The 13,889-nt window shown below is 44.2% G+C and overlaps 1 protein-coding gene across 1 annotated transcript; it reads left to right on the top strand.

Moving 5' to 3' along the window:
• Positions 1 to 561: 561 nt before the first annotated feature.
• On the top strand, positions 562 to 8,705 carry tmem248 (transmembrane protein 248). The gene is made up of 8 exons (XM_084439677.1): positions 562 to 890; positions 2,008 to 2,251; positions 2,656 to 2,808; positions 3,347 to 3,635; positions 4,423 to 4,573; positions 4,708 to 4,891; positions 5,426 to 5,569; positions 5,951 to 8,705. Exons 2-8 carry the CDS (start codon positions 2,186 to 2,188, stop codon positions 5,969 to 5,971), a joined length of 1,008 nt encoding a protein of 335 aa, XP_084295803.1. The 5' UTR covers positions 562 to 890; positions 2,008 to 2,185; the 3' UTR covers positions 5,972 to 8,705.
• The last annotated feature ends 5,184 nt before the right edge of the window (positions 8,706 to 13,889 follow it).

Raw genomic sequence — 13,889 nt, 5'->3', positions numbered from 1 at the left:
GGCAGATTAAGATTATTCTGAGACGTATTATGGTTTGTTTTCAAATACAGCTAGGACTCCACTGTTCCTCTATTCAATTAAACTCTATTGCAGACAGGTCCAGTTAAATAACAGAACACAGCCTATAAAGGCTCGGTGTTTCAGAAAGCCTCGTTTCGCCATTACAAAGTCTAACTAATGACAAATCAAGCTGATTTATCACTGCCTGTCTCTGCAGTGACGGTACCCCACAACTTGTATGAAACTAGTTGCTTGCGTATGAAAGCCGAATATTGTAGGCATTCAAATCATGATGTAGATTCAGTAGTTTGAATGTGACCACTATGTTGACGCACTGAACGCACGCTGAAAGGACCATGACGCACTTCCGGATATGAACATGTAAACACTCCGAGCGCGCGCTGTCAAGCTGCTACTCTAAATGCGCACGTGTGGTGAGCCCCATGCACCCTGACAAGCTAATGTTACGTATATCTTACGTGAATACCAGAATGTGCGTAGCAGTGAGCTCCTGCCCCTCTTCGCAGTGCGGTGTGTCTGTCACAGCTCGGTCAACTGACAGCTGAGCAGGAGAATATCGAGGCAGCTAGTGATAATTAATTGCCGTTTATATGCAGATATTTAACATTTAGATCACATTTGGGCAACCAAATAATGGGAAGAAGTACTAACGGTTCTTTTAACGCTGAAACCCCATCTGTCCCTGAACCTCGGCCTTTATTTCTTCGTACTACGCCTGGTGGTGTGTGCTAGCTGAGTTAGCCAGCTAGCCAGTGAGCTAGCCAGGTAGCTAGCCAGTGAGCTAGCCAGTGAGCTAGCCAGGTAGCTAGCTTGAGCTAGTCACCAGGATCCTCAGAACAACCCCCTCAACTGTGCCCGGGGAGAAGATGGTAAGTTATATTTCCTCGTCTTATTTTAACATTACAACAACCTGGTATTCAAACACCCTCACAGCTAGTTGGCTAAAGTTACCAGAGTAGATGTCTAACTACGAGTTCATTATTGCTAGCTAGCTAACCCTAACCCTAACCCTAGCTAACCCTAACCCTAGTTAACCCTAACCCTAGTGAGCTAACCCTAACCCTAGCTAACCCTAACCCTAGTTAACCCTAACCCTAGTGAGCTAACCCTAACCCTAGTTAACCCTAACCCTAGTGAGCTAACCCTAACCCTAGCTAACCCTAACCCTAGTTAACCCTAACCCTAGTGAGCTAACCCTAACCCTAACCCTAGTGAGCTAACCCTAACCCTAACCCTAGTGAGCTAACCCTAACCCTAGTGAGCTAACCCTAACCCTAACCCTAGTGAGCTAACCCTAACCCTAGTGAGCTAACCCTAACCCTAGTGAGCTAACCCTAACCCTAGTGAGCTAACCCTAACCCTAGTGAGCTAACCCTAACCCTAGTGAGCTAACCCTAACCCTAACCCTAGTGAGCTAACCCTAACCCTAACCCTAGTGAGCTAACCCTAACCCTAACCCTAACCCTAGTTAGCTAGCTAACCCTAACCCTAGTGAGCTAACCCTAACCCTAACCCTAGTGAGCTAACCCTAACCCTAACCCTAGTTAGCTAACCCTAACCCTAGTTAGCTAACCCTAACCCTAACTAGTTGCACTAACGTGATTGATTACGTAGAAAGATAACGAAAGAATACGTTGGGTTTTCTGTAGCTAACGTTAACTTGATCTGGCTGGCTGTAGTGCTAATCTAATATAAAGCAAGCATGCTACTTACTATGTAACAGTCTATCTTAAATATATAGCTAACGTTTCTTATTTTTATTTATTTTACATTAAAAAAATAATAAAAACAAAGTTTAGCCAACTACTAGCCAGCCAGCCGAGGGCCTCTGGTGATTCAGTGAGTGCAAATGAGAGCTGCTTGGTTAAATTTAGGTTATGGGGTGTTTAACGAACATTAACATTACCTAGCTTGGATACCAATTAAGAATTTATTTTATTTAGCCCCGGGATAAACAACAGTATTGTGCAAACTCTTGTCTTTCAGGTCTTGAATTTCACAGTTATTGAAATCATTATGCCAGGTCCATTGCATTCCATGTAGAGTGAGCTTGGAGGACATAGCTAAAGGCAAATCTTTTCCTTGTATGCAAAAGAGGAAGGAAAAAAGCACTAGCCTCTGAAGGCCTGCATATTGGTTTTGGAGCCCTATTGAGGGCTCAGTGATGTACTCACGCACTACTACACTATGGAGCCATATGAGATGTGTGTTCATCTCTTTGATGAAAAAGGTAAGCAGAGGCTGCAGTTACCTAATGCTTTTGAAGTGTGCTGATCTTCCCCTGTGCCCCAGCTGATCATTCCCTGTGCCCCAGCTGATCATTCCCTGTGCCCCAGCTGATCATTCCCTGTGCCCCAGCTGAATCAGTCAACCATGCAGGTTTTATTCATTCTGCCAGTGTCTGTCTGGAGCTCCTTATTGTTTTCCTGTTAGCCAGCCACAGCAAAATGCCTGTTCATAATTTCAATGATTGTATTTGTTGTCATCATTTTTTGGTCAAGGTCTGGTTCAGACATGGCTTAGTACAAACGTTCTATCCCTGAGGAGGAGGGGATCTTGTGAGGCTCATTAGTTAACTGTGTGTGTGTGTGTGTGTGTGTGTGTGTGTGTGTGTGTGTGTGTGTGTGTATACAGGTGTTAAATCCTCTGGATAATCTGAGGAGCTACATCAATAACCGCCCGCCGCTGGTCATCTTCATGGTCAGCGTCAGCGCTGTGGCCATCGCCTTCCTCACCATCGGCTACTTCTTCAAGATCAAGGAGATCCGATCCCCTGCGATGACTGAGGTAGTGAGGAAGTCTGCACCTATTATCTAGCCACAGCTCGCTAGCAGTTTTAAAGGAACACAGTACATGCGAGAGCATGTGTGTGTTTGTGTATGTATGTACGATGTGTGTGTTATACACATACACATACACACATACATATAATGTGTAGGCTTATACCTCCCAGGTGTAAAACAGAGCCCTTGTGTCAACAGCCATCAGACTGTACTGAAATAGTTATTTATTTTTCCTTTTCATGTTTCACTTGTTTATTATTATGTATACTATTATTGTATACTTTTTTTTCTTTTTTTGTATTGAGTACTGTCAACTTCTTTTGTATTCAGTACTGTCACACAATTTCCCGGGGTCTAGTAAAGTGTTATCTTATTGAAATTCAATATCATAACCCATTCACAATGTGAAAGTCATAAGCAGCGCTGTAGCTAGACACTGGGCATAGTGTAGATTAGGCCTATATCTTATGTTAAAATATTCCATGAACATTTTCATCAAGGGACATTACACATTTTCTCCATCCATGTTTTTCTCCATCCAGGATTGGAACACCTTCCTGCTGCGCTTCAACGAGCTGGACCTCTGTGTGTCCGAGAACGAGACGCTGAAGCACGGCCTGAATGAGTCCACCACGCCAGAGAGCACCGTGGTGACCAGCGGTCAGGGGCGCTCCAGCACCCAGGCCCCACTGCTGCTGGACGACTCTGGGCCCATCAACATCTCGGTGCCGATCACTCTCACCTTGGACCCCCTGCGACCTTTTGGAGGCTACTCCCGCAACATCACCCACCTGTACGCCTCGGTGCTCGGGCAGCAAGTCGGCCTTACAAGTAGGTTTGTAAGTAGATGGTGTGGTGTTAACCTACTCTGAGGAATAGGATCAATTCTGTGTATGTGGTTGAACCAGACCACCTTTAGTGCATTTGTGTTTTTGTTCTTTTCTTACTCTCAAGTCATCTTTTTACCAGCTCCTCTCACTCTAACTACCTGTACTCCTTCACTGCTAAATACACTGAATCCAAGCTTCTTCTTATTAAGGTTGAGAGCGTAAGCCTCCCTGTTTTGTGAAAAAAGTCAACTCCTTTAATGGCACAAGACCGCCACTATCGATTGGTTTCGCGTTACCTCTTTGTATGATGGCTTTAGTCGAGGCCCAGCGAGCAAACAGGGCCGGTATTGTAAGAGCCTGTGCACCAGCAACCAGGATACTTTTCTCCCAGTGTGTCCTTCTGCTGTAGGGTTCAGACAGCAGGATAGTACAATGTGCTGTTGCTAGGGGAGTATAGTTCATTGCCAAAGGTATTGATGTCTTCTGTGACTGGAGTGAGACAATGGTCCTTTGTCAACACAAGGATTATGAGAAAGGGCACCAGCTAGAAGCCAAATGCCTCCTGCATGCAAGTCACCTGACTGCAGGCTAGGCTCACATTGGCTGGCCATAAGCTGATTTCAATGCTGTCTCGTTTGGTTGTTTTGGATATTTAGGCCCGATATTTGAATAATATGTGTGGGTGTGTGTGTGAAAGAGGACATTCTGAAGCGATGTGCCACATGTTTCCTATGTTATCTGCAGTGTGGTAGAACTAGCACTGATGTGTGTCTGTGTGTGGTGGACAGGCAGGGAAGCCCACGAGGAGATGAACATTACCTTCAGCCTGCCGGTGTCGTGGAACTCGGATGACTGTGTGCTGCACGGCCGCTGTGAGCAGGTGGTGTTCAGCACCTGTATGACCATCACCGCCGCCAGCAGCGTCTTCCCTGTCACAGTGTGAGTGGAGCAAAGGCTGTTTTATACTTCTGTGGACTCTATTAACAAGTGATAATGATAATCCTGAGTAGAATTTGAACAAGGCTGACTGTCGGCCACTGCACATCTGATCTGTGTGCGTCTGCACCTTCCAGGCAACCACCTCACTGTGTCCCGGAGACGTACACCAATGCCACATCCTGGTACAAACTGTTCACCACGGCCAGGGACTCTGACACCAAGTACAGCCAGGACTACAACCCGTTCTGGTGCTACAAAGGTGCCATAGGGAAGGTGTACCATGCCCTCAACCCTAAGCTCACTGTCATCGTCCCTGACGTGAGTCAGCAGTTTATACTGTGTATGTGTGTGTGCTGTGCATGTGTGCGTGTGTGTGTGCGTGCATGTGTGTGTGTTTGTGAAGCCATTTCAATGGGCAACCACAAAGGAGCTAGAAGCCTGTGTTCATCGCTTTCGGTCTTAATCAAACCTCACCATCTGGCTGTATAATGATGATGATGATTATGATAGAATTATTTCTGCACTATTTAAATTAATGATTTTATCTTCAATTTAATATCTCTCAAATGCAATTCCACTGTACATTTACAATAGAAAATGATGTATTTTTCCCAAGTGAAAATTAGCAAATATGGTTGTGAGGACCAAATAATGTCCTTTTGCTCTTTTGCTTTTTTTTGCAAACCAGTTACATTTAACTGATCAGATTTGTCCTGGGTAGTAGTAAGACTACTAAATGGAGGCATTTCCTTATATAGCATCTTCGTATCACAAGTGACCATTGCAGTAGAGGAAATGGTTCGTTTTAATTTTGAGATATACAGACTGAAATAAAGACTGTCTCCCTCGCAGGACGACCGTTCCTTGATCAACTTGCACTTGATGCACACAAGTTACTTCCTGTTTGTGATGGTCATCACAATGTTCTGCTATGCAGTCATCAAGGGACGACCAGGCAAAGTACGGCAAAGCAACCCTGACTTCTGCTCTGATAAGGTACAACATAATCCAATACACCACAACACAGCCAACAGCGTCTGGTATCATATAACAGCTCCAGTAAAACAATCCAGCCACGTTTAGTCTCTAGGCAGTCACTGTCTAGCCGGTTTTTGTCCCCTTGTATGAAAACAGAGAGATATAGAGGTATCGAGTGACTGCTGCATGGTGACTGAATTCCTGAAATGCCAGACGGTTATGTAATCGAGTAGCTCCTGCCTTGGAGCAAACCTGCCCATGATTTTATGGTTCCCTCGACAGTTGATGTTTTGGCTACATATCCCTGTTCTCATTGGAAACTCCTGAAGCACCAGTTTGTTTGCAATGTTCCAGCTGTATCCATTTCTCTTCATTCTTCTTTTCTTTCTTCTCCCCTAGGTTGCCTTGTCAGAGGGGTAAGACAAACAGCCGAGGATCCATCCTTAGTGCAGAACTATAGCTAAAGAAGAATAGAGAGACCCCCCCCCCTCCCGAACTTTACCAGTTGCCTACTGAACCCTCGAGGAAAAGAAGGGGTGCAAATGTGAATGGATATCTCTTGCAATGTTGGGTCACTCCAACCAAAGACATATTAAGTGCCTGTGTCTACTGTGTAAATATTTGTAGGAACTCTTGAATTCTGTAGAGAAACATTTTTCTTTTCTTTTTGGGGGCCTGAGCATCCCGTGCTATCAGTAAAAATAAAACCTCCACACACACTGTCAGCTGGGCAGGAGATCTGACTGGATGTGACCAATGGGAACTGCACTTCCTCATTGTCACCTTCATGTTGTCACAGATTTGACCCATAAAGGACTCCCGTATGCCATTTGGTGGATGACAAAGAAGATCCTGCCTGACTTTGTGTTGTGAATGGTGAAAATGGTCCTTTGGTTTCCCTTCAAAACAACTGTCATCACACTGAACTATGATTTCTCTGCCTTTCTCCGCTGGCAGTCTTTTTATCGTTCCCCTCTGTGTTCCTGAGTGGTTTGTCCCGCTTGCTTGCTCAAGGCTCTGTGGCTGGTTTTGGGTCTGTCGAGAAGTATTAATGCAGACTCGCTGCTAGCTCGTAAAGGCTAGAGTGTTAAAGCGCTAGCGCTATATTGCACCTGAAGGTTGCATTTTAACTTCTTACAGGCTGTGGGGAATTGATGTTTGATTTGGTTGCACAAAGTGGGGGGTGATGATCAGGTGTGGTAATTGCTATGCTTTTCTCAACGTTTGACATTAAAACTAACCAGTCCCTCACGGTTCAATCATCCCATTAATTTCCTCTCCTTTCATGGGATAATTTTTTGACTTTTGTGTATTCTGACCCGTTCTGTCCACTTTACTTGAGTAATTGAAAAGTTGAATGCATGTGAATAGGTTGTTCTACTATTATTAAGTACACAATATCAGTTACATTATTTAATATGATTTCTTTGGGTGAAAAATGAGGTGTGCATGCGTGCGTGCGTGTGGTGTACACCCACACCCTATTCTATAGCTAACGATTAACTGTATATTACGGTAAGATGTGCTTCACTGGCAATGTGTAATCTATTTGAAATGACCTGTTTTTTATTGATTTGTTTGTAGGATTTGTTCCATCATTGTTGTACTTACTGAATGTACTTTTGTAAAACAACACAATTTTCAGCAGTAATGCAGCATAACATCTGATGATAATCAAATGTAAAACAAAAAAAGACAAAATTCCAGTCAATTGTGATGCAGTTCTTTTGATAAGTTAGTTTTGTTAATAAGCCTTTACCTCACACTTAGTTCCAATTTTGTTCCGACAGAACAGTATCATCATTGGCCGGGTTTCCCGATAAAGAACCTTCTTAAGGAACCCTTCTTAAGCAACCCTTTGCATGGGAGTTAAGAAGTACTTTGGAGTTAAGTGCTTCTTAACTCGTTCGGGAAACCCGGCCATTGTTGTTCATTAGCCAATCTGTATCTCAAATCATCCTTATCCTGTACATACTTCATCTCACTATAGTGCTGCATGTACTATTAGTCATCCACTTTTCTCCCCCTCCATCCAAAAGCACTGAATAATCCAAGTGATGTCTCTGGCAAGCCTTCCTGGTCTTAATGTTAGGTCAGTGTGTGCACCGTTAGGGTTAGGCACATCCATATCATTATCACACGTGTGTTTGGTGGAGCAGAGTAGCCTGGTAGCCGTCAGGTTTTAGGTGCATTTTTTCATCTAATGTAGGGAAATCACAGAAGTGAAACATTACAATGTCTGATATGATTTCCAGCCTGCGATTCTTTCGTTGACTTGTTTTTTGTTTCATATGAGTAACATGTCTCCATATTGCAAATTGCCTTAATATTTTTGTGACATGTTTTGCTTAGTTATAGTAGACCTAAGCTTTTCTCACCTGAAGTCATTTACAAGCATCATCACACTTCAGCCAAATATCAAACCAGACTTTCTAAAGGTGTGCTTGTTGCCCCCTACTGGTAATTTTGGATCAACAACAATACAATAATTGCAACTTGTATGCAACATTGATTTTAATCACATGGTAAATTATCCTCTCATGACTAATTTTGTATGAGTAGATTAATACATTGTGAAGCCTTTGTCCAAATGTTTATCAATATTGCCATTGCCAGATGGAAAGTTAATAGTTTGTTGTAGCATATCTAGTAGTATAGATGTCATATGACATGACCGATTTGCTCCATCACACAGAATATCAGTTGTGTTCATGCCAGATGTGCCAGGTCCCTGTCTATCCCTGGCCATGTTTGAATACATGCATCCTTCCTTCATATCTGTCTTTTGAGTAATCACTGATCTGACATGAACGATTTGTAGGGTTAGGGTTAACTGTGTATTGGAGCACAGGTTAACTATCTGAATGTGTTGGGTCAGAAAACACCTCGGTAAGTGAAGATGGAAGGATGCAGAAAGGAGAACTCAAACAGGACTTGTGTCCCTTTTCGTTCTTTTAGCTGCACAGAGGCAAATGTGCTCTAACCACTTCTGTGCCTTTTGCACTGTCCAGCTCTACCACCCCTCCTTGTATATAGCCAACTGTAGCTCTTCTATGTAAATGTGATTATAAAGGTCAAAGATAACAATGACCAAAGGTTTTCTGCTCCAATGGAACTGCTGTAAATGATTGAGTTCAAATAAACGTGTCCTGTGTTGAAGCTATACTTTTAAGTTTAAGGCATTGCATGCATTTCCCCCCTTTTTACCTTATGGTCTGTTCCATGCCATGCCTTCTCATCACATCAACATATTGAATTGTTATGATTTCAAAACATAATTGTTCCACGGACGATCCATTATTATACAGGGGCAACACCTTAGTGATAGTTGCTGATACAGTATGTTCAGCAGATTGTTGATGTTACTTAGATAAGGACAAATAATATTTGTCTTGATTTATAACTATTTAAATCAGTGAATGCATTGATAGGCAAGGTGACACTAGATTTAAGCTTGTTTGTTAGACATGTCTGTTTCAGACTGCAATTTTTCTCACTCAACATTAATCACTAGTGTTCATTCAAGGGAAGTTTTTGTAGTTTTCTTCAATTTGAACTAGACTAGCTCAGTCATTTTTTTAACTACTAAAATAGACTATACAATTACTATACATTATCACCGGCTTATTCCATTCCGTCTTTCTATCTTTTTCTGTCTAGTGCGTGGAGATGTGTTTCGGAGCAGAGTAAGATTTGTTTTGATGCAAAGTGAGATTTGTTATGTCACAGAAATGGGCAGTGATAGTTCAGGTGATATGTCTCTCCCATTAAGGGCCAATTGACAGAAGACAGACAGGCTCCTAGTCTCCTGATCAGATCATATTGATCTCCCCCTCTCCCGTGTGGGTGGGTAATTGTAATGGTGGATGGTTATCTCTCGCTCCCAACTCTGGGGTCCAGGAAGAGCCCTGGTGCCTCTGGTTTTGCAGGAGAAGTATGATGCCATTGCGATCCTCTGTCTTGTTGCATGATTGTAAATGTTAAAAGCCATTGTTATGTTTGTATTATGACTGACAATCCCTGTTTCTGTGCTGTTTGTATAATAGGCAAATGCTTTGCTGAATAAAATCAAAGATACTGGATACATTTTGGTGTTATTTGTGAAGACAACATTTAGGGTAATGTCTACGGTCAATACCTCCCTTGAAATATGCTCAGTGAATATGTTCATTCATATGCAAAGAGTAGGCCTATAGGTCACAATGTAAGGATAAAAATGTGGATAGGTCTGAACAGCCAGTCAGACAGTCACTCGCTCACGCTGAACAGCCAGTCAGTGGTCCTGGTTGTCTGGGTAGAATAAGAGCAGAGAACAAGAGAACATGAGCACAATTAAAAGAACAGAGACAATAGTAAGTGAAATACTTGACAACACAAGAAACAATATTAGATTTCATCATTATATATATATAATGTATATATATATATACACCTGTGCTTTATGTATTCTATGTAAATCACGTTGAATTGCCTCGGTGTGCCACTACTTTGTTTTCCAAGGTGAATTTTTCGATCCCCACCAGGACGTCAGCTGCAGGTTCTTCTGCTGTTTCTCCTTTCAGCTCAACAAAATCAAGCAGTTTAGTTTCCACAGACATGCTGCCATCATATATTTTACAATACCTGACTAGTATTGGCAGCAGCTTCACATGTCCATGATTGGATGTATCAGTGGAAAGGGGCACAAATTCCACCTGGTCTAGGTCCTGTGTTACCGTACTAGTTGCCCATGGTGCTAGCACGTTACTCACTATGGCGTCACATTTGGTCCTAGCACAGGAAAACTGTGGCTCATGAAGCTTTCTTGTCAGTTGTGCTGTGCAGTCCATAGATCGGTAACTATGATCGTGTCTCATAGTATGGTATGCCAAGACGCCCTCCTGCACAGCTAAGTCATATTATGTTTGGGAAGGCTCAACCTTCTTGAGGAATGTGGTGACAGAGGGCACACCAGCACTGGCAGGCAGAGACTGTGCTTTTTTGTCTGCTGATGCTCTACCACTGCAAATCTCCCCCCGCTGCCAATTGAAAAGGATGACTTGCAAAGGGCGCAGTGGACCACTGTGTCATCTTGATCTGGGTGGCAGGGGCGTATTTAATGGAAATTCTGTCTGGATTTTGTCATTAAAATGGCATTTACACTTCTTTGAAAGAGCCATAACTCCTCTTGTCTGCTCTTCTTCCCTCTCCTTGTCACTGTGCTTATCCTGTTAACTTTTTCTTCTCCAATCCGCTTTTCTTCACCCTTCTCTCTTCCTTTCTTTCACTTTAGCTTTTCACCTCACTCTTCCACTCTCCTCACTGTTTAATCCCTTCATGTGTCCTTCCCCACTCTCCTCACTGTTTAATCCCTTCATGTGTCCTTCCCCACTCTCCTCACTGTTTACTCCCTTCATGTGTCCTTCCCCACTCTCCTCACTGTTTAATCCCTTCATGTTTCCTTCCCCACTCTCCTCACTGTTTACTCCCTTCATGTGTCCTTCCCCACTCTCCTCACTGTTTACTCCCTTCATGTTTCCTTCCCCACTCTCCTCACTGTTTACTCCCTTCATGTTTCCTTCCCCACTCTCCTCTGTTTACTCCCTTCATGTGTCCTTCCCCACTCTCCTCACTGTTTACTCCCTTCATGTTTCCTTCCCCACTCTCCTCACTGTTTACTCCCTTCATGTGTCCTTCCCCACTCTCCTCACTGTTTACTCCCTTCATGTTTCCTTCCCCACTCTCCTCTGTTTACTCCCTTCATGTTTCCTTCCCTACTCTCCTCACTGTTTACTCCCTTCATGTGTCCTTCCCCACTCTCCTCACTGTTTACTCCCTTCATGTTTCCTTCCCCACTCTCCTCACTGTTTACTCCCTTCATGTGTCCTTCCCCACTCTCCTCACTGTTTACTCCCTTCATGTTTCCTTCCCTACTCTCCTCACTGTTTACTCCCTTCATGTGTCCTTCCCCACTCTCCTCACTGTTTACTCCCTTCATGTTTCCTTCCCCACTCTCCTCACTGTTTACTCCCTTCATGTGTCCTTCCCCACTCTCCTCACTGTTTACTCCCTTCATGTTTCCTTCCCTACTCTCCTCACTGTTTACTCCCTTCATGTTTCCACTCTCCTCACTGTTTACTCCCTTCATGTGTCCTTCCCCACTCTCCTCACTGTTTACTCCCTTCATGTTTCCTTCCCTACTCTCCTCACTGTTTACTCCCTTCATGTTTCCACTCTCCTCACTGTTTACTCCCTTCATGTGTCCTTCCCTACTCTCCTCACTGTTTACTCCCTTCATGTTTCCACTCTCCTCACTGTTTACTCCCTTCATGTTTCCACTCTCCTCACTGTTTACTCCCTTCATGTTTCCTTCCCCACTCTCCTCACTGTTTACTCCCTTCATGTGTCCTTCCCCACTCTCCTCACTGTTTACTCCCTTCATGTGTCCTTCCCCACTCTCCTCTGTTTACTCCCTTCATGTGTCCTTCCCTACTCTCCTCACTGTTTACTCCCTTCATGTTTCCTTCCCCACTCTCCTCACTGTTTACTCCCTTCATGTTTCCACTCTCCTCACTGTTTACTCCCTTCATGTTTCCACTCTCCTCACTGTTTACTCCCTTCATGTGTCCTTCCCCACTCTCCTCACTGTTTACTCCCTTCATGTGTCCTTCCCCACTCTCCTCTGTTTACTCCCTTCATGTGTCCTTCCCTACTCTCCTCACTGTTTACTCCCTTCATGTGTCCTTCCCTACTCTCCTCACTGTTTACTCCCTTCATGTTTCCTTCCCCACTCTCCTCACTGTTTACTCCCTTCATGTTTCCACTCTCCTCACTGTTTACTCCCTTCATGTTTCCTTCCCCACTCTCCTCACTGTTTACTCCCTTCATGTTTCCTTCCCCACTCTCCTCACTGTTTACTCCCTTCATGTTTCCTTCCCCACTCTCCTCTGTTTACTCCCTTCATGTGTCCTTCCCTACTCTCCTCACTGTTTACTCCCTTCATGTTTCCTTCCCCACTCTCCTCACTGTTTACTCCCTTCATGTGTCCTTCCCCACTCTCCTCACTGTTTACTCCCTTCATGTTTCCACTCTCCTCACTGTTTACTCCCTTCATGTTTCCTTCCCCACTCTCCTCTGTTTACTCCCTTCATGTGTCCTTCCCCACTCTCCTCACTGTTTACTCCCTTCATGTTTCCTTCCCTACTCTCCTCACTGTTTACTCCCTTCATGTGTCCTTCCCCACTCTCCTCACTGTTTACTCCCTTCATGTGTCCTTCCCCACTCTCCTCACTGTTTACTCCCTTCATGTTTCCTTCCCTACTCTCCTCACTGTTTACTCCCTTCATGTTTCCACTCTCCTCACTGTTTACTCCCTTCATGTTTCCTTCCCTACTCTCCTCACTGTTTACTCCCTTCATGTTTCCTTCCCCACTCTCCTCACTGTTTACTCCCTTCATGTGTCCTTCCCCACTCTCCTCACTGTTTACTCCCTTCATGTTTCCTTCCCCACTCTCCTCACTGTTTACTCCCTTCATGTGTCCTTCCCCACTCTCCTCACTGTTTACTCCCTTCATGTTTCCTTCCCTACTCTCCTCACTGTTTACTCCCTTCATGTGTCCTTCCCCACTCTCCTCACTGTTTACTCCCTTCATGTGTCCTTCCCCACTCTCCTCACTGTTTACTCCCTTCATGTTTCCTTCCCTACTCTCCTCACTGTTTACTCCCTTCATGTTTCCACTCTCCTCACTGTTTACTCCCTTCATGTTTCCTTCCCCACTCTCCTCACTGTTTACTCCCTTCATGTTTCCTTCCCTACTCTCCTCACTGTTTACTCCCTTCATGTGTCCTTCCCCACTCTCCTCACTGTTTACTCCCTTCATGTTTCCTTCCCCACTCTCCTCACTGTTTACTCCCTTCATGTGTCCTTCCCCACTCTCCTCACTGTTTACTCCCTTCATGTTTCCTTCCCTACTCTCCTCACTGTTTACTCCCTTCATGTTTCCTTCCCTACTCTCCTCACTGTTTACTCCCTTCATGTTTCCTTCCCTACTCTCCTCACTGTTTACTCCCTTCATGTTTCCACTCTCCTCACTGTTTACTCCCTTCATGTGTCCTTCCCCACTCTCCTCACTGTTTACTCCCTTCATGTTTCCTTCCCCACTCTCCTCACTGTTTACTCCCTTCATGTTTCCTTCCCCACTCTCCTCACTGTTTACTCCCTTCATGTGTCCTTCCCCACTCTCCTCACTGTTTACTCCCTTCATGTTTCCTTCCCCACTCTCCTCACTGTTTACTCCCTTCATGTTTCCTTCCCTACTCTCCTCACTGTTTACTCCCTTCATGTTTCCACTCTCCTCAC

Source organism: Borostomias antarcticus (assembly GCF_949987555.1).
Source record: "Borostomias antarcticus genome assembly, chromosome: 1".
NCBI lineage: Eukaryota > Metazoa > Chordata > Actinopteri > Stomiiformes > Stomiidae > Borostomias > Borostomias antarcticus.
The sequence above is the reverse complement of the archived record's forward strand: the minus strand, read 5'-3'. Positions and strand labels throughout refer to the sequence as shown.

What these genes read in the sequence shown, in the direction of transcription:
- tmem248 (XM_084439677.1), top strand. Translation starts at nt 2,186, where the DNA reads ATGTACTCACGCACTACTACACTATGGAGCCATATGAGATGTGTGTTC. An exon ending in GCAGCAAGTCGGCCTTACAA is followed by an intron (nt 3,636 to 4,422) that starts GTAGGTTTGTAA and finishes TGTGGTGGACAG; the next exon opens with GCAGGGAAGCCCACGAGGAG. An exon ending in TCACTGTCATCGTCCCTGAC is followed by an intron (nt 4,892 to 5,425) that starts GTGAGTCAGCAG and finishes TCTCCCTCGCAG; the next exon opens with GACGACCGTTCCTTGATCAA.